The 20,744-nt window shown below is 44.4% G+C and overlaps 1 protein-coding gene across 2 annotated transcripts in view; it reads right to left on the bottom strand.

Moving 5' to 3' along the window:
* Positions 1-13,292: 13,292 nt before the first annotated feature.
* Positions 13,293-20,744, bottom strand: part of ADAMTS12 (ADAM metallopeptidase with thrombospondin type 1 motif 12) — a 286,228-nt gene continuing 278,776 nt past the window's right edge. For both annotated transcript variants that reach the window (XM_077755824.1, XM_077755825.1), the window contains one exon: positions 13,293-16,978. In XM_077755824.1, the coding sequence (XP_077611950.1) occupies positions 16,800-16,978 (179 nt within the window). In that variant the 3' untranslated portion in view covers positions 13,293-16,799. The remainder of the gene's footprint in view (positions 16,979-20,744) is intronic.

Raw genomic sequence — 20,744 nt, 5'->3', positions numbered from 1 at the left:
TGTACATTGCAGCATACCAGATAATTTCTGGAGAATTTCAGTGCTCCCCAAACTCTCTGTGACAAATGATTACTTTTTTCCTTTAATTTCCAGTTTTTCACAGACTAGTGTTTTTGCAAGATATGTAAAAGGGAATGAATGGAAAATTCCATAGGAAAAAGGAAAAAAAGAACTATGAAACTTGTACTGCTTTCCATGGAAAGGGTATGTACGATTAATATAGAGAATTATTATTATACTAATAACTTGTTATTTCACAATTAAAAGTTCACAAATAGTTATGAGTGAAATAGCAATTCTTAAGATTCTTTATGCACATCTTGAATAAATACATACACATCGATACTTAAAGTTTGTAATGTGACAAATGAGCTTTCTTTCTGCTTTTTAAACTCATTGATCCTATGAGATTTGCTTGACAAGTTTCAAAACAAGTTCTCCCACACTTCGGATTGGTCTAGTTGCTGACCGGGAGCAAGCAATCTGTGGCCTATATCGGTCCATCAAATACACTTAGAATAGTCTTTTCCTACATGTTTCTACATGTATGAACTGATTAAGTTCTCATGATAACTCTGTAAGGACAGGATTATTATTATACAACTAGTGAAGGCAACTAGTAAGTGTCAGAGTTTTGGGATCCAGGCCTTGAGATCGCGTGCTGTGGAGGGAAGGAGAGATGTGCCAGGTAGGTTTTCCCTATCTTGGAGACCCAGAGTGGAGTCAGCTAATGATCAGGAGGCTGTGGAAAGGGTATGGGATGGAATTAACATGAGCTGGAGTGGTCTGTGTCATCTAGGAATGAATGAAATTCATTAGAGGGACTCTCAGTGTCTTAGGTATAGACTGGATGAGGATGAGGTTTGAGAACTGGGCTCCAAGTATCCACCTGCATCTATAATTTCTACTCTATTCCCTAGATGGGTATTTCTCCAAGACCTCGCATCAGCCATTTTAGGCCTGGAGTTCCATTTGGTCCAGTCCCCATTCCCAACTACAGAGAAAAAAAAGAATACAACAGTTTACCTTACAGCACAGTGCGATCATATGCTTAAAACTCTTTGATGGTCCCCTTCTATCTTTAGGCCAGAGTAAAAAGTCTTCCACAAGGTGGCAATGCCCTTTGTAATGTTACCCTCTACACTCGGCATAGTAATGGTCCCTCAAATCTTCCCATGTCCTATTCCCCAGAACCTGTGGATGGGTTAGGTTCATGGCAAAGGAGAATTAACATTGCAGAGGGAATTAAGGCTGCTAATCAGCTCACACTAAAACAGGGAGAGCCTTCTGGATTATCCTGGTGGGTTCAATGTAATCACAAGGCTTATCGAAAGTCAAAGGAGATGAAAGAAGAGCCAGAGGGATGCCATATGATAAGGACTTGACCAGCTGGTGCTGGCTTTGAAGACAGGATAGGAACAACGAGTCAAGGAATGGGAAGCTTCCAGAAGCTGTAAGAGACAAGGAAGACAATTCCCTGATATAGCTCCACAGGGGGCCTGGTTCTGTCAACACCTTGATTTTAACCCTGCGAGGCCTGTACTGGACGTCTAACCTACAGAACTATACAATAATAAACGTGTGTTGTTTTAAGCCATCACGTTTGTGGCAGTTCATTGGAGGACTTAAGCTCAGCTTCCAGCAGGAAAGCCACCACATCTGTCTCGTTTTCCTCCCTCTCCTTGTGTCGCTCTGTCCTGTTTTCAGCTCTCTCGAGCACGGTCACATGAGAGAGACATCCTATAGCATGTTCTCCCTAGTACTCACTGCTCGAGTTATCATGAGAATTACTCTAGATTATGAATGTAAGATGATTTCTTCCAGAATGCCTCGGTTACACACAGCAGACGCTGTAGCAAAGGACAGTTCTCTCCATTTAGAGTTACTTGCAATCCTCTATTGCCCTTTGCAATTACAAGCCCTGGCTGTGGATCCTGGTTTGAAATGCCTCAAACAAACTGACTGTGGAACCGGGAGTATACACCAAATATGTTCTTACGTTTTGGTTTTGTTATTTATGCTTGAGATATGCACAGGGCAGAGCTGCCTTTGGGTCTGAGGATGTGTGAGAGCAGACTGAGGACATGGAACCACAGCATAGATGCAAGGAAATCGGACAGAGCGTGACTGCTCCTGCCTGAAGGTGGCCACCCCAAAGTCCCTAAGGCAAATGCGCAGGGGTGCTGAGCAGAGCGCATTCCCCAGATAACTGTGCTCTCCCCTCCTCTGCCTGGAACCTGTGATTTGGGGAGGTGTTCAGGACTGCCTGCAGATTCTGAGCTGGAAAAGGGAGGCCTGGGGGAGGGGAACTTCCTGTCCTGGGGAGCTTGGCCAGGTCCTTCTCCATCAGGAACTTGGGTTCAGTCCTGGGTCTGGGCCAGGTTCTCAGGAGGCAGGGCCGGCTCAGGGATGGTTCATCAATCACAAGCTTCTCAGCCACAAGGAGAGAGGGTTGTCGGACGCTGGATGGAAACCCGGACTGGACTGAAGATATAGCTTGTTTGATAGCCTTTATGCATTAAAACATTTGGTATGTGGACTCTCAACTGTATTGTTACTCTGGGCCCCACAGATGCAGGGGGCAAGGCTAAAGCAAGCATCTCTTGGGGCCCAGAATGGGCAGGGTAGGGTGGGTGCCAACGTTTGCCTGGTGGAAAAACCTCCAGCAGCTTTAGAGAAAGCCAGCACATGCTCAGCTGCTGGTCCGGTCAGGACAGGAGGAGGGTTCAGGTTAGTGTGAGGATCTGGAGGAAAGTCCAGTGCCCTCTGCGATGGCCCCGGCTGTGCCCCAGGTCTCCTGCCGAGGTGCGTGAATAGGGCAGGAAACCTTCCCTTCTCTTTGGTTCAGCTTCTTCTGCCTCCGTTCCTCAACTCTGTTCCTGGGCACCCACAGACTCACACACTGTTCCATCCCCACTGCAGACAGGCTGCTTTCATGTCCTAGAGCTTGACTTGTGTCTTTTCACCTCTGCCTCCTTCCTCTCCTCTAGCCTTGTATTTGCTGCCTCCTCCCTTATGTTCCAACTTCTTGACCACACATCTCTCTTAGGAATCAATGAACAAAAGAAAAGATGATTTCCACAAGTTATTAAGTTCTTACTAGGTGGCAGGTGCTATGCCAGACATTGGGATTCTCAGAACACATTGCCTCTATCACTCCCTTGCTGAGTGAGATCAAGAAGAGCAGAGGTTTAGATGCCACAGTGAGTGGTCCTGGCTACTCACACTGTACCTCAAAATGTAGCATTTTGGGGAGATGGCTCAATCCTAATCTGAGTTCTGAACTTCAGCTTGACAGCTTTAGAAACTGAATTTTGTCTGATTTAGAGGAATTGTCTTATATTAACCAAGCGCACGGGAAATTGATGGATAAACTAGAATGTCAATTTATTATATTTCCAGGGGTACTTTACCAGTTAAAGGTGATGGTTGTATTGGGTGGTGAATGACTCTATATTTTGGAAAGTGGTGGGAAAGCACATGCAAATTTTGATCTTTGTTTGCCTCCTGTAGGCTCTGTGAAGAGCCACGGACTGCTTTCCCCATGTTTTCCCCTGAAATAAATCAATCGTGTCAGTTGAGCCTCAGCTGACTTTCACACATTGGTGTAGCTAGACTAGATTTCTGGTTCCAACGCTTACTGCTTTGATTAGGGGAATGACCACAAACTTAGTCAGTGTTCCATGAACTCACACCCAAAGTTAGATACTGGTGAGCCTTTCTCCAATTAAAAGTGAATAAGTGAAAGTAGGAAACTTTTAGAAATTTTTTTCCAACACTTTTTCCTTGAGACATTAATGACCACTATTCCTTCTTTGCAAGGAAAGATTAGCAGAAGCCAAAACAAATGAATATGGAGCAAATACATAATAACAGATGATTCTTCTGCTTCATAGACCACATGTGTATGTGTAATTTGTATAACATATGTTACAGAGTATGCACTGAATTGAATTAACATTCCTAAGCCTGTTAAATAAATATAAGTAGATTTAGGGTGGTTTGGCTAAATCACAGTTCAAATGTTGGAATGAACTATTAATATCTCACAATATTCCTCTAAGAGGCATCACTGCCAGTGTCTTGTCTCCCTGGCCACATTCGATATTGCAAAGCCCGAGGCGACTTCTGAGGGCAGTTTCCATTCATCTGGCGATCTTCCTGGTGGTGGGAACAAAGTTTATCAGTGCTGCTGTGCAACCTCGTCCTTATTCCCCCCTAAACCAACAGCCTGCTGGAAGGAATTTGTGTTTTGTTCTTGCCTCCCAGCTTCCCTTCTTTCCTGACCCTCTGAGGATGGTCCTGTCATTGACCAGCACATTCCTGGGTTTTATGCTGCCAGCTGAGGAGAGCAGTTAGCTAGACTCCAGTCTGGAGAAGTTGGACGAGTAGGGAGGATTGGGGCTTTCTGACAACTGTGAGAAGAATTAGGGTTGGAGAAAATTGGCCTCTCTAAATGTGGGACAAGTAGAAGGGAGAAGTAAAAGTTTAAAGAAAATATAGCTGTAGGTTTAGAATTGCATTCCTTCATGTTCTTTGGGAGAAGCTAGCAAAGTTTGGAAATACTTTCCACTTGCCTTTTGGTTGTGGGACCATATTTCTTTCAGTGAGACATTGTACTTAAATTGAGCTACTCAGATGACTTCTCTCCCTGTGGGTGATTTTTCCTGACTCTGATGGCTGGTTATTCTGATTCCCTATGCACTAGCTATTCTGCTTTGTGGTATCTTTTGCTTTATTCCTTTTCACTGTACTTTGCTTTTTGCTTTTTTCTTTTTAGATGCTTAGGTTAGCTCTCTGCTGGATGGCAAATTCCTTTAAGATGGAGACTTGTCTTGATTCTTCTTTGAATTGATCATAGGTTAAAGCACAGTGCTTGTTGTCTAATGGGCAGTTAATAAAATCCTTAATGAACAAGTGAATGCTGCAATGATACTAACACCAGCTTTCTACTTTCTTACCTATACAGCCTTTCATGTCAGGAGGACCCCTCTTATTCACCAAAGACCCTAGACAAGATCATGTCAAATGAGACATGGCCCAGAGGTGTATTTGCTAAGTAACCTGCTAAGGAGGCCCGGAAGATCCTTGTTTACTTGGCTAGAGTGGATATTTTCTTCTACTATGGACCTCAGAGGACATATACGATAGCCTAGCAATGCCTCTTGGAGGAAGCTGGCCTTTGGAATTGTCTTGTGAAAATGTCTTAGGAATACTATGGTACAAATGAGTTGCTGGCAAGATTTCAGTTTGGTGAATATCTTGCAAAAGAAAATTCCTAGACTGGAGCTCACAGCTGCACCACCTCCCCTTCTGGGAGTGGGAGGAAGGAATCTGACAATTAATTTTAACTGACAATTTAATTTTAATCTGGCAATTTTAATTTAAAAGTAATCCTCTTGCTCCCAGGTTGTAATTCCCTAAGTAAGAAGTGTTTGTCAGCCTGCATCTTCCTTCCTTCCTTCCTTCCTCTCTGAGGTTCAGATGCTCATTCAGATGGTGTTGGATGCCCATGTGCCCAAACACAAACGAAGGAGAGTTTTCCTAATATCTTGCTCTTTGGTGGATCACAAAGGCAATAAAGGGCAATTGGCTTCCCAGCAATATGTAACAAATTCATTTCTCAGTCCACGAGGGTCAAGGAGAGCTAATTTAATCTCATGCTTCATTAACTTATCTGTTGTGTGAAATCAAAAACAGATGCAAGGACAATCAGCCGAAAACAAATTGCCATTTTGTGCAGCCACAGTTTTAAGCTGGTCCCCTGCGACTCCACCCATTGGACTCCATTAACAATTATTTCCACCAAATTGGAGAAAGGTGTTCCTATTTATTAGCTGATTGGCACCACCACTGTCTACCACTCTAATTTCTTCTCACAAGGGGCTTTCTTTCCTGTTGAAAATCGGTGTCGATTTTAAATGGGAAAGAAATACCACCTCTGAGTGTTGGCCATGTATGTTGGTGCAACTTTTCTCTTCCTGAAGACAGCCACCAGGGGGCAGCCCACGCATGACTAAGCCCCGGGGTTTGTGTCAGAGGAAGTAAGGATGACCTATGACCATGGATGTGCAGGTCCGAGATGAGGCAACACTGGGAGAGGTTTGGGAGAGAAAGTCAATTAGGAGACCAAGGGAATTACCCTTGCACTGGAGATCTCTAGAATCAGTCTCCAGAGATGCATCATGAAGAAGCTGTGTGGGAGTGGAGAAGTGAACTCATTAGGCTGGCTGCCTGGGACATGAGAGATTGAAGGACACCCAAGGCTGGGCTTGCAGTCCCCAAGTACCTCCTCATTATGGGTTAATAATGTTTCATTCTCTGGATTCCAGAGAGTTGCTGTTCTTGTTGCTGCCAATATTGATTGTTTCCATGTTTAGTATTTTGGGGTCTGGGGGCTGTAAGTTTCAGAGTGGTCTAGTAGCTTATACACTATAGTAGTAGTGCTATAGTAGCCAGGCCTGTCATGTTTGGGTGCTGGTGGCCTCACAGTTTGCTGCAATGGGCCATGCATATACGATCATCTACCTATGTTTCATACATGCTGTTCTAACTAGTGTTTCTCCTGACAGATAAGCACCAGGCCAAAGTGACCTAATTCTAAGGAAGCAGGATCTACTGATGAAGTGTGAGGCAGTAAATTTGTGATCAGGAGACTCTCAAGGGGCTCAGATATCAGGCAGGACATCTGGAGACCTAGAGGTCAGAATCCAGGGAGTGTCCTGAGAAACAGGCATGACTGACCAGCAGGAAAAATGGTGCTTTATAGCGAGCCAATTTTACTCATCCCTGTGACACCAAGCCACCACCCTGGGTTCTGCCCCAGCCAAGGCCAGACTGTGAGGGCAGGTAGATCTGGTCCACAGAAGAATGGAATAGGCACTGGAGGTTCAAATGGGAAATGTGGAGCACTAGATTTGATAAGGAGGCAGCACATTCAAAGTGATGGACATGGTCCACTATCTTTCTTTTCTATGGTAATGTCAGGTGCCACCCTGTGATCATTTTCAGCATTGTTTCACCTCCCAGTATTCACCAGTTATCTTTGTTTGGTCTCCCCCCAGAACCTGAGAAAAGGACTTGGATGAGAATAGCTTATATGGAGGGTGGTCTCAGGAAACAGAAGTGAGGGAGGAGGGAAGGAGGAATAGCCTACCTCAGGGTGTGTTATAGAGTTTGCTGCTATGGGCAACAATGCTAGCCCCTCTTGTGAAACACGCAGGGCCCTCCAGACTTGTCAGGAACATTTACCCACGATGTCTACCCCCATCAGTTGAGAGTTGCCCCCAACTCTTAGTTGTAGTCTTAGCTCCTCTGCCTTTCTGAGCTGCATGTACGTGAGGGTGCTCTGGAGCAGAAAGCAGCCAGATGTACATCATGTGCTTGAAGCAAGATGACTCTCAGCTCATACAGAAAGAAAATAGGGCCTTGGAAATGTGACATGGGTACCAGGGGTGTCTGCTGTATCAATCAGGCAAGGCCAGGTTGGAGCACTGGTTCTCAAAGTATGATTTCCAAGACTAGCTGCTGGAAACTTATTAGAAATGTAAATTCTTGGTCCCAAATCAGAAATTCTGGGCGCAGAGCCCAACAATATTTCATATGGCCCTTTCTAGTCAACCTCCCCTTTTGTCCAACCTGATTTTTTAGAGGCAACTACTACCCTGATTTTTTTCCACTGTATATTGGTTGTGCCTGTTTTCAAATTTTATTGTAGAAAAGAGTTATATAGTATGTCTTCTTTTGGATACAGCTTTTTGTACTCAACACATGTCTTGGGGTTCTTGCATATTGTTGCATAGCTAGAATTTATTCCTTTTTGTTGCAGAGTAGTGTTTCATGATATATCAGTTTGCTTATCATTTCTGTTGTTGATGGACACCAGAGCCAGTTTCCAGAGTTTTGACTATTTTGAATAAGCTGTATCAGCATTCTTGTGCAAGATTTTAGGGCCAGTAGTGTAGTTCTTGCAAATTAATGATAATGGAATACCACATGAGTGCTTTACCTTGACTGTCATAGTCCTGGAAGGTCATGACCTGTGGAGGTCATTCTAACCCAATATTCTCTCAGACATTGGCATGCCCGTCACAGCCTTCCTGCACCTATAAGCATGAGACATTACTTCATTTTAACCAGTGAAATCAACAGAAAATACTAAACTGTAAAAAACATGGCACTAAAGAGACCTTGAAAAGAACACTTGTTTACTACATGAGAGCTGAAACAAGAAGGCAGAGCATTGTCTTGTTCAACCTCAGCTGAGAACATGCACAAGCGGCATGTACCACGAGAGGGTTGCTACTATTGATTTTGGAGTTATGACTACATTTTAACAAATAGCAAAGTCGCAAATAGTACGAATCTGCGAATGGTGAAGTTCTACTGTATAGGGAACTTGGAACTTGGTGCAATTGGTAGTTTCTGAGCATAGCCCCAGTTATTCGGCGCCTGCTCCAGTGAGAGGTGGGGCTATGCCCTCTGCCCTTGAATGTAGGAAGAGACCTCACTGCTGTGAACTCGGCTCCAGTTTGTGCAGAAGTGACCAATGTTTTTAAGGGAGAGCCAGAGAGGGGGAGAAGAAGTGGGTGGGGGCTTAAGCAGAGTCATAGAGCGAAAAGTTACTAAAATTGGGTTACAGAGGTGGTTAATGTCAATGTGATTAGGTCATCTCTCTCAAAATGAGGTTTCTATCCTCCCACAGAGACTGAGAAACAGGCACCCTACCCTTCCTGATGATTATATTTCAAAGGAATGGCTTTCAGTCCTGGAGAAGGACACTCCTAGGCTGTAGGAGATACATACATGCCTCAAAGGGATGGAGAAAGAGTTTATAATAAATTTTTAATAAATACTCTAGGAAAAGGGACATCAGGGGCCTATCCTCAAATGTTGGCTGGAACAAATGCTAAATTCTTTCCACACACTTAAGCTTTTCCAGGTAGAAACTCAACTGGGGTGGGATGGGAGGTGAGGGTAGGGTGGGTTGTCCCAGGGACAAGGCCTTAAACTGCTAGAATCCATGCTAACGTCTGGTCCATTTGGTCAAGTCCCTACATGTATAGCTTTGGACAGACTCATTCGAGCAGAGTTTTTGCAGTTCTCAACATCATGGAGAAGAGACGAATTAATCCTCTGTGAGGCTGCATGCTGAGTCTCTGACCCACAGAATCTGTGAGCACAATAAAATGGTGGCTGTTCTTACACCATAAGTTTGGGGGAAGCTTGGGATGCAGCAATAGGAACTGGAAGATTGCCGTTGATCCCCTCTGGCAGGAGGGGCCCCCAGCCTCCTGCCTCTGACCAGGGTAAACTAACCAGCTGGATGAAGTGTCTGGGATGGATTGCTCATTCCATCCTCAGAGTTATGGTCTGAAGAACACTCAGCAATTTGCTGCTATGGGTTGAAACTGGAAGAGTACTGCTGTTTTACTTGGCATCCTGCCCATGATGGTCTCCAGGATAGCGCAGGGTGATGGGGTAAAGGGTGGAGTGGAAAAAACAAGTCAGCTGCCGTCAAAGCTTTATTGACTGGCAGGAAAATTGGATTAGCAAGTAAAGAGCCTTGTGTGTGTCTGTGTGGGTTGGGGGGATTGCAGTGAGATACTGTGTTGCACAGGAGGGACAGAGGGGAATGTCCAGGGGGATTTTGACAGTGGCCAGATTGTAAGAAATCATCATGCCACAGAATATCAGAGCAGATCTGACTTCAAAGAGCACTGAATTCCACCTCAAACATTTCCACAAAGAACCCTGAGGGCAGGAGAGGGGCCCTGGGGGCTGACTGAAGTAGCCCCCACAATTGAGGAAATGCCCTTGGACTTTCTTATTTTATTTTAAAGATTTATATTTCATACTATACAATATGTATTTTATTTTATTGAAAAAAAGTTGTGTATTTTTTTTAGAGAGAGAGGGGGGCACAGAGAGAGGGAGAGAGAATCCCAAGCAGGCTCCATGCTGTCAGCGCTGCAGGGCTCAATCCCGTGAACCGTGAGATCATGAGCTGAGCTGAAATCAAGAGTCTGATGCTTAACTGACTGAGCCACCCAGGCACCCCATACATATTTTACTTAAGAAAATGTTTCTCTTCTCCTAAACTTGCATCAAGTTGATAATTTAGAAGCTGCATCATGTTTTCCCTGTGGTTTTTAAAAAAACTAATTTACAAAGGGATACGTCTGGAGGAGCGGCATGTTGGTTAAAGTAAGTAGGTGCTTGTTCACGTGGAATTAAGAATAGAGTTAGTGATGGTTAAGGATTTGTCCCTGGATCTGTTCCTACCTGCTCCGAGGGGCTTCCAGACCTTGCAAATTCCTCCCTGATAGTTTGGGAGCAACAAGAGAATGTCGCCTGTGGACTAATTCTCTTAATGACCTTCTCCCACACCTTATTGTTTTCCTGTCATTCCTGCCACAACATAGCTGGCTGTGGGGATGTTTCCCAGTTGTCATAGACACCAAAGAGGATGCTGTACCGTGGTGGTGCCAGAAGCACCACCATAGCTGGCGTTTGGGGGAAGACCACCACCCCCCTGCCCTGACTGGCTGATGTCTGATGCCCAGCTCCAGCCAGACTGTGCTGCTTCTTTGGGAATCCCTTGACATTATGTTGGTGCTAGACACTGTATGCAGAAGCTGCAGCACCATCACTGAGGACACTTCATCATGGCAGCATCCCACAAAGCTAGAGTTAGAGGTGTTCCAGACTCTTCCACTAAAAGGAAGGGGACTGGGGTTGTCCAGTGAAGGAGTGGACGATGCTTGGCTGGGGAGTGGGCACAGAAGGCAGGGCCACTCTCTCATTAACTTCTGGTCTTGCTTTTTTACTCTTCCTAACAAGTCTTTTCCTTATGATATTTGAAAAAAATATCTTCATTCCTGGGTGTCTCAGTCAGTTAAACACCGACTTCGGCTCAGGTCATGATCTTGTGGTCCATGAGCTCAAGCCCTGCTTTGGGCTCTGTGCTGACAACTCAGAGCCTGGAGCCTGTTTCGGTTTCTGAGTCTTCCTCTCTCTCTTCCCCTCCCCCACTCATGCTCTGTTTCTCTCTCTTAAAAATAAATAAATTAGAATTTTTTTAACTAAAAAATTCTATCTTCATTTAGGACTTCTGGAAAAGGGACCATTTTTAGATAATACCTCCTCACGGGGCACCTGGGTGGCTCAGTCGGTTAAGCGTCTGACTTCGGCTCAGGTCATGATCTCACAGTTCATGGGTTCGAGCCCTGCGTCGGGCTCTGTGCTGACAGCTAGCCAGAGCCAGGAGCCTGTTTCAGATTCTGTGTCTCCCTCTCTTTCTCTGACCCTCCCATGCTCGCTTTCTCTCAGAAATAAATAAAAAACATAAAAAAAGATAGTAACTTCTCTGTTCTCCCCAACCCCCACATCTCTTCCCTTCATCCTCTCTTACCTCTCTCCCATAGAAACAAGAGGACTCAGTGTTGGTAGTGTAGGGATATGCCTCTGGGACCTTTATGACACCCTTGTCAAGAGCTCCTCCAAGTACAGAAGGGAATGCAACCTCGGTTGGAGGAGGATAATTATTCCTAATCCCCAAGATGTCATTTTTCTATTTTTACTTGCTTTTAGTTTATTGCTCCCGGCTCTAGGATCAAACACCTGAGCCCCCAGGGGCTGATTCAAGATTCTTTAGGAGTTATGCTCACTACCCTTTCTCTGCTCCAACATTAAGATGCTTTTTTAAGCTAGTGTGTTTTGAATCCTGATAATTTTTTTTCTTCTTTGGAGGTTTTCTGACCCACTTCAACAGTCCTCTTGTGAGTTCTGAATTTTAGGGTGGGCTCAGTTTTACTGAACCCTGAAATGCTGCTACTCACTCTATGGTGATACTTGTTGTAGTGCAGCTTTTCAACTTCAAAACTATCCACATTTTGAACCAGACAAATCTTTATTGGGGGAGGGACTGTTATGTCGTGTGTTTAGCAGCATCACTAGATTCCTGTAGTACCCACCCCCCTGACCCTCCCACACCCCAACTTGTGAAAACCAAAATGCTTCCAGACATTGTCAAATGTCTCTTGGGAACAAAATCACCCTGACTAAGAACTACTGTTCTAGAGGGAAGCCTGGGTGGCTCAGTCAGTTAAGCATCCAATTTTGGCTCAAGTCATGATCTCACAGTTCATGAATTTGAGCCCAGCATTGGGGTCTCTGGTGTCATCTAGGATCCTCTGTCCCCTCTCTCTGTCTCTCCCCTACGCATGCTTGTGCACTCCCATGCTCTCTCGCTCTTGCTGTCTCTCAAAAATAAACATTAAAAAGAAAGAACTACTATTCTAAGAGAAAAATAGACATGATGAAGGTGGAACAGATAAGTGCCTCAGTCTTCCTGGCAGGGTTAGTATAGGCTTCTAGGGGGAAATAGCATTTGAGCTGAGTTTTGTAGGGTAAGAATTACCTAGTCATTACAGAAGGAAGAGTTTTTAAGGTACAAACAAGGAGGTGTTCATGTCCTTCTGTGATGTCTTCTTGACCTAAAATGATCCCTACCACTCCTATGCACGTCCTCGCACATCCTAGGCCTGCAGATGCCTGACTCTTGCCAGGCTCATTTTTACTCATTCTACTTGAGTAAATTCCATGTCCTTATGTACAAATTCTACCTTTGCTGGTTATGCTTGCAATGGTAGGAAATCCTTGGAAAAAGGATTGGAGGGGCACCTGGGTGGCTCAGTCGGTTAAGCGTCCAACTTCGGCTCAGATCATGATCTCACAGTTCATGGGTTCGAGCCCTGCGTCGGGCTCTGTGCTGACAGCTAGCTCAGAGCCAGGAGCCTGTTTCAGATTCTGTGTCTCCCTCTCTTTCTCTGACCCTCCCATGCTCGCTTTCTCTCAGAAATAAATAAAACATTAAAAATAAAGGAAAAAGGATTGGATTTCCAGAGTAAGATCCTCTAGAGGTGGGTTAGCTTCTCTAAAACATTATGTCTACATGCTGAATAGACTGAGGGAATAGGTTATGCTGTGGACTGTGTTTGCATACACCGAACCTGGTACTGTGGAGAAATTTAGGCATCACTTTGGATCATCATATGGTGGATTGTGTCAGCTGTATGATCATTCAGAAGAAGGGACCTCCATTCCACCTCACCAGGGATGTGATTCATCTGATGACATAATGATCTAGGGGTGGAGTAGGAAGAAACCTGCAAAGGAGTATGGGAGGAAGAAACTGACAGCATCCTTCTCCAGTTGGTAAATTCCAGGGTAACACTGGTGGGTGGTGGGAGTCTTATGGCAGGAGTCAATGAATCACATGGAAACATCAATGAGTTTAGCCATTTATTAATGCTACACAATAGCAGGCTATGATTACAATCTGGTTTTAAATACTGAGGTACCCACCAAGGTACCCCTAAAGGAGGCTGGGCCTGGCAAAGCAGCTCAGTATAAAGATGCAGGGAGAGCACATGGATTGGACCATATACATCATGCAACCACTTTGGAGGACAGTCATAGGTAGAACTGTGCTTTGCCAATGATTTCTTTTAATGACATAACTTAAAGTAATAATAGTACTAATAATACTTGAATTTGCAATACAGGAAAATAGGAGTGGCATCAAATATGTTGGCTAAGTTGTAGCACCAGGCAGTTCATGTCATGTGGTCTCTCCCCTGAGAGTGAATCACTGTGCATTGAGCAGCAGATACACTGGCCCAGGGTTCATCTTCCAGTCAGAGGGAGAAGAGCTAAGACTGGCAATCTCTGGGGTAGCAGTGTGTAGCTTCTAGAGTTTGAAGGATTTCAGACAGTTGATTGGGAAATTATAGTCTGAAACAGCACAAATCTCTCACATTGGTTTCAGAAACCTGATGAAGTAAACATTCACTAAATATCTGAAAGCACCACATTGGGAAGACCGCACCAGGAAAACCTACTGTAAAACAAGTCATTTCCACAGAGAGGCAATTGCTTGTGTCCACAAAGTTATTTCCCTTTTTTAAAAAGTCTTGGCTAGACTCTTGAAATATTTTCTCATGGTGTGTTAAATTATGTTTCAATGTTCAAGAATTAAATTCACCCACAACTTTTCAGAGAACAGAGAACTCTACCACTGTGAATGGCAATGGAAAGAAACCAAACTGGGTTTGAAAGCCTCACTGTATTTAAGCACCAGACCCTGTGGTGGCCTCTTTGGCTCATGGCAGATGTGAATCCAGTGTGTCTTGCTACACTTCTCACTTGCCTGTTCGAGATGGGAAGAAAGGAGGATGTGCACTAAATAAATCAATAATGCTGCTTCGTGTTGTCCCCTCTGAGCCTCCAAGAAATGGTGAAGACACTATTTAGGTTCTTGTCTCTAGAGCCTTCCTGTTAATAGGCCCTTCTATGACTGCAAGCAGGGGACCTGTCAAAACCTTGATGATCCAAAGCTCACTGATTGTCAAGGTTACAACTGTGTCAGGTGACTCTATCCTGGAGTCCAGAATGACAGATGCCACACAACTATCTCACAACACAGCCTCCATACAGGCAGTGAACGTCTGTGATGCATGATTAGGGGCTCATTTCCCACCTTTGAGAAACTGGAGAAAGGCCTAGAATGGAGTATCTGGCCAGACACTTCCCACATATCTATCATGTTCTCTGCCACGTGGGTCCATTTTCTGTACTGAGAAATCTGGCCTGGTTGAGTTTGCTGAGGTCAGTAGGAATCTGGGTTTGTTCCTGAGTTCTGGAAGGCTGGTCACGTCCATGTCTCTGACAATACGCATAACCTGATGCTAGATAGTACAGTACCAGGTGAAGTTCAATCACCCCAGCTTACTAAACTCAGCCACCTCAAGCCCACACTACACTTCAGGCAGTCTCTGCAACTGCCTCATTAGAAAAAATCAAAGTCTTCTCTACTCCCATCGCTAACCATTTAAGCCTATTCTCTCTAAAACTTATTTCACCAATGATTGTCATCTGCTGGCAATGTTTGCGTTCAAAGACAGAGAGCACAAGACTATTATTGAGAAATAACCTCCCTGGCTTTAGATAAATGTTTCTGCTCCCCTCCTGTTTCTGTGCCTTCTTAAATTTCACCCCAAGCCCAGTGTTCTATTTTCCACAGGAATTTATCAGAACAATACACATTAATGGCTTGAAAAAAAATAAAAAAGCACATAATATAAAAATTTTCAGCTTCTAGTATCCAAGGAATAGAACTGGCATTGGCCAGCAACACCATCACACATTCAACAGATGTATATGGACTTGCCCACTTGTACATCTATCTATATGTTTATATGAGTTCTGCCACCATCTAGATATTAGCACCATTATTCAATAGCACCATTCTGCTGAACGAATAGGAAACCCACGGGAGCTATAGGACAGTGGGCTCCCCAGTGAATAGTAAGTGTACGCTGCTCATGTGTGAGTCTGGAATATGCTAACCATTATGTGAAGTCCACATTCTTGCTTTCCCCTCTGTCAAGAGCTGGTTCTGAGGGCTCTTTCCTTTGAGGCCTCACCCACCCACCCAGGAAACTTGCCCTGTGTTTGAGACCACGGTCTCCTGATTGGTGGTTAGAACATCCAGAATAAACATTCTAACATTCATTTCACGTTTGGGGACTCCCCTGACTTGCCTGCTCCCTCCCAGGAAACAGACCTTCAAAAGTAACTATTGGGTGTACTGGGAAGTAGGTCATCTTAACCTCACTTTTGAGGGTTTTTTTTTTGTTGTTGTTTTGTTTTGTTTTTTTGAGACTAGAAGTTTGTTCCAAGTTCTTGTACTTAATACACTTTACCCGGTTCTTTGAAATACTTTAATTGTGAGCACCATTTCCTGTCCTGGGGGGCAGGTGGGGTGTGTTGCAGGCAGGGACCTGGCTCTAGTAGCTGCTGTGTGTAAACCCCCAGCAGTGGGAAGGCAGCGGGACCTGAGTTGATGACTCAGGCAGGGAATGTGCTAGAGAGGAAAAGTCCGACAGGAAGACTCATCTGCTCTTCTGCAAAGGAAACGTATTTGCCAGGAAAGTGAGAAGAATAAAGGTCCACGTTCTTTTTCTCATACCAGCAAGAATTTGATTTCTGTTCATTTGCTTTTTAAGAGTTTCATAGAAATTATCCTTGAGTCAGAAATGTTTTCTGCATAATGAAACTAAATCTTTTATCTTTACTAAATCTTACAGTTTCTGACCATTTTATCGTATACATATATCTCCAGGCAGGCAAGGGAGTCTAACCAGCCCAGATATGGAGTCTACAGCGACTGAGTGACATAGCCAGCACTTCCTCTCCCTGACGCAGGTGAGTACTGGCTGAACAAAGTGGTCCTCTGCCTGGGTGGATTAAAGGAATGTTCCTGAAAGCTCTCCCATGACATATTAAACAACAGCTTCCCCAAGCAGGAAGGTAAAAAGGATGATTTCACCTAAGTAAATTAACAAGATTATTTGTTCCCTGGATACATGTGCTTCTGCTTCCTGATACTCCTGAGGTAGTCTGGGGAAAACCTGGTGTCTTTGTTTTTATTTTTAAGGAGGGAAAAGACTAAGTCACCGACTTACCTAATTTGGCACCTTTCCCGGGAGCCGATCTCAGGAGAGGCCTGGACTCTCCTGGGATTATCTCACCTGCCTATCAGGGAACAGCAAGCTATCACAGTCCCACACCTTTTGCAAGGACGTTTTGTGGCTAAAAAAAACACAGAGCTTGTGGATTTTGTTTTGAGCTGAACTTGGGCACGAAAAAACCTCAGTGAAGTGGCCTCTGGGGCTAGAAGGTGACACGATCAGCAGGCTGCTGCAGTCTGTGGTGGAGGGTGGCTTCCTTCGGGACTAGAATGCTTTGGGGTTTTTGAGTGACTGTGGCTTTCTTGGCCTTCGGGTGTGGACGATGTGAGTCTGGGGACATGAGAGGCAGCACTGAGCCCTCACAGTGGGCACAGAACATTTCTGCATGGTTTTGAGTGTTTGGCAGAAACTGGCTGATAACTTGTCCTTGGTGCAAAGTAAATCTGTGGAAGGAGAGAAAAATAAGAAGAAACAAAAAGAAAACAAAGATTATCCTTTGTAAGTGAATGAGCACAACTTCTATTAATGGAAGATGTTATGCATCTACCAAGAAAGGCTTCATAATAATTCCTAATAGTTGATATCCATGGAACACTGATTATGAATCAGACACTCTGCAAAGCGTTTGTGTTAATCTGAACTACCAGTCACAGTTCTTCACTTCTGCATAGCGGTGCCATACATGTTCCCACCCTTGCTGCGGCTGCCTGCTGTGGGGTGAATACTCCTCCATTGCTTGACTTTGGGTTCAGCCCTATGACTTGCTTTGGACAATGTGACATTAGTGTGCATGATCCCTGCAGGGCCTTAGGGGGTACAGGAGGAGGAGCCTGCCCTGATGGCTTGTGCTGTCACCATGAGAGGGATCTGGCCCACACAGCTAGTGGATGGACGGGAGAAGGATGAGAGACACATGTAACAAACCTAGACCAGACCTACAGCTTGCAGCCGAGACCAGCCGAGGCCAAGCCAGATCAGCAGACCTGTAGGTGTTGAGCAAAATACACGTGATTGTCGTTTTAAGTCCCCAAGTTTAGAGGTGTTTTGTTCTGCAGTATTGTTTTGCAACAGTTGAATGCAGTGTTTCACATGCACTGCTCCATTTAATCATCTGGCAGTAATATCAGGTAAATAAGATTCTTCCTGTTATACAAATGAAGACGGTAAAGCCTACAGGAGTTAAAAACCTGCACAACGTTCCCCGGCTGCTAAGTGGCACAGCCAGATCTAAATAGAGATGGTTTTGACTCCAGAGCTTGGGCTCTTATCAATCCTATCATTCAGAGCACCAAGCAATCACCCAGCTAGCCAACTAACCAATGTGTTCCGAGCATAGCTCGGCAGAGCAAAGGATACAGGTCTATAAAATGTGGTCACTGCCCTCCAGAAATATACCCTATCGATGAAGCTATAAGACATACACAAATAATTCCCCTGGGTTCTAATCCTCATTCTACTCTAACAGCTCTAAGTAATTAAGTTCCCCAATTTTTTTCCTTTGGTCCTGCTTTCCTCATCCATGAAGCAGGGAACTTCTCAGGGACCACCACGCTCACCCACATTCTAGGGGCAGTATTCAGACTGGACTGGTCCGTGCAGTCTTCGGCTGAAAGAAATTCAGTGAGGCCCCAAGTAGCAGATTTTTCTTCTATACAGTGAAATTGTTTCAAACTTTGCCTGAGTGCCTCTCAGAGCTCTGGTTGCTTTTCCTTCTTCTTTCCAGAACAGATTTGAATCCTCTTGAAGAAAAACTTTTTCACAAACAGGCTGTTGTCCTATGTAAATAGGACTGTCGGTAAAAGTAAAAATTGAGGTAACATTGTCTTTACCCAAAATCTGTGATGACAGTATGTTTTCCTCTTTATACTTTCTTTCACCTTCAGGTTGTGAAGGCAAAAAAATGCTTTATATCTCTTTATAACTCATCATTTCCTTGAATGTGTCTTGCTTTTTTTTCCTTTTTGTGAAGAAATAAATGTCTTCTATCAGCTGCAGAATCCCATTTTGTTTGCACGTTTTAACAGTACTTGGGAATAGGCAACACACAATGTGCCTAGAGCCCCTCCCCCCACCAAATTTTCACTGCTGATTCTTTTCTTCTTCAGGCCCCTTCCCTAAGCATTATAAAATCCAACCTCTCTTAAAGTCACACAGGAAACTTTCTGAGGTGCTCTCACTTTTCAGAAATGGTATTCCTGCTGTGAAAAGGAATTTGAGTTCTTCATCTCCCTCATCTCCACTAGAGCAGCCAGTATTCTTCTTGAGGGCTGGGCCACACATTGTGCGGGCAGCCATTCAGAACAAGGCAAGGATTCGTCTCTAGGCTGCTGGCTTTGGAACAGGGCCAGCATAGAAGCCTGGGAGTCACAGGTCTCCTCCAGTTTCTCAGCCAGTATCTCCTGAAGCCCTTGTGGATGGTGGATGGAAGAGGTGCCTCTGGTATAGCTCTCGGTCCCACGTTCTTCCTGCCACGGAAATGTGAGTGCTCCGAGGCCACTTGGGAAAAGGAAGAAGACAGAGGAAGTGCGAAAGCTCAGCTTGCATCCCCTTTCTCCACAAAGCCTTTTTGGCCATGCTGGCCCCACGTAGATCCCTCCTGTCTCAGTCTCCAAACTTGTATTATTATTGTAATATTTGCTCTACCATGCTACTGCATTCCATCTTGAACTCTTCAATAAATAGTGATGTGAGTCTTTTTTAGCGAGGGCTGAAGTGTGACCTCTCAAGGATGTCTACCGTTATAAAAGAGCTTCCTAGAGGCTCCCAAATCCCTTAACCTGTTGTGGGCTGAATTACATCCTCCAAAGTTTTAGTGTCTTCCAAAGTTGGAGTCCTAACCATTGGTACATGTGAATGTGACCTTATATAGAAATATTTCTTTGAAGATGTAATAATACCGTAAATGAAGACGAGGTCATGTCAGAATAGGGTAGACCCTTAATGACTGGTGTCATTGAGAAGAGGAGAAGACAGGTAAACAGAGTGAAGAGAAAGCCACATGAAGACACTGACATTAGAGGGAAGCTGGCCATGTGATGACAGGGGCAGAGACTGAAGTTATGCAGCTATAAACCAAGGAAAGCCAGGGATTACCAGCAACCACCAGAAGCTAAGACAGAGAGCATAGCCCTGTCAAGACTTTGATTTTGAACATCTGGCCTCTAGAACTGTGAGAATATGTTTCTGGGGGCGCCTGGGTGGCTCAGTTGGTTAAGTATCCGACTTCGGCTCAGGTCATGATCTCACAGTTCGTGGGTTTGAGCCCTGTGTCAGGTTCTGTGCTGACAGCTAGCTCAGAGCCAGGAACCTGTTTTGGATTCTGTGTCTCCCTCTCTCTCTGACCCTCCCCTGTCACGCTGTCTCTCTCTCTCAGAAATAAATTTAAAAAAACATTTAAAAAGTATAAAAAAAAAAAGAATACACTTCTGTTGTTTCAAGCTATTTAGCTCCTTGTAGTCTCTTCTGATAGCCCTAGGAAAGTAATACACCCTGTCTTCTATGACAAGAATAAAAACGGAAATACAATTTATTAAGCACTTACCAGACTACCAGACAATATACTTCACATGTACAATCTTATTTGATCCATGTAGACATTTACTTGTAGGTATAGCTATTCTTCTTTTAAAGACAGAAGATTCCAGAGAGGCTTGGTAACCAGCCTGACATACATAGCTGGTATGTAGATGGTGGCTGGAATTTGAATGTTGCTCCAGTGCTTCTAAACCTCTGTCACCAAGGTAATGAATTTCTTATACTGGTGATGGGGAAGGGGGAGGGCACATGGACAATCTTCCTTGAAAAGAACATCTTCATTTGCTCACAGGTGGCCCCTATTGTCAGGTTAGGTAGACACTTATGTGACTGACAGAGGCTCAACCATGCCTACTGTTCTTGTCTGATCTTGGCAACCATGAGATCCAAAGCCGGCTTTTCAATGGTCCTCAGAACCCTGAGAGCATGCTGGATCCTGGGGTCCTCCTGCTTGAGAGTGGAGGACTTGAAAGAAGAGCGGAGGACATTGGTGGCCTATATTGAAAGTGTGTTCCAGGCCTGTGTTTAGCAGCTCATTTAGATAATGACCATGAGCCCAACAGCATGGCATGGCTTAACTGCACAGTTCTCTTTATTATCATAAAACAATGAAGGCTTGTTGTATTCATCAGCAAACTGGATCCTGGCCGAAGCACACACAATGCTTATAATTAG

This window comes from Crocuta crocuta, unplaced genomic scaffold, assembly GCF_008692635.1.
Source record: "Crocuta crocuta isolate KB4526 unplaced genomic scaffold, BGI_CrCroc_1.0 scaffold222, whole genome shotgun sequence".
NCBI classification, from domain to species: domain Eukaryota; kingdom Metazoa; phylum Chordata; class Mammalia; order Carnivora; family Hyaenidae; genus Crocuta; species Crocuta crocuta.
The sequence above is the reverse complement of the archived record's forward strand: the minus strand, read 5'-3'. Positions and strand labels throughout refer to the sequence as shown.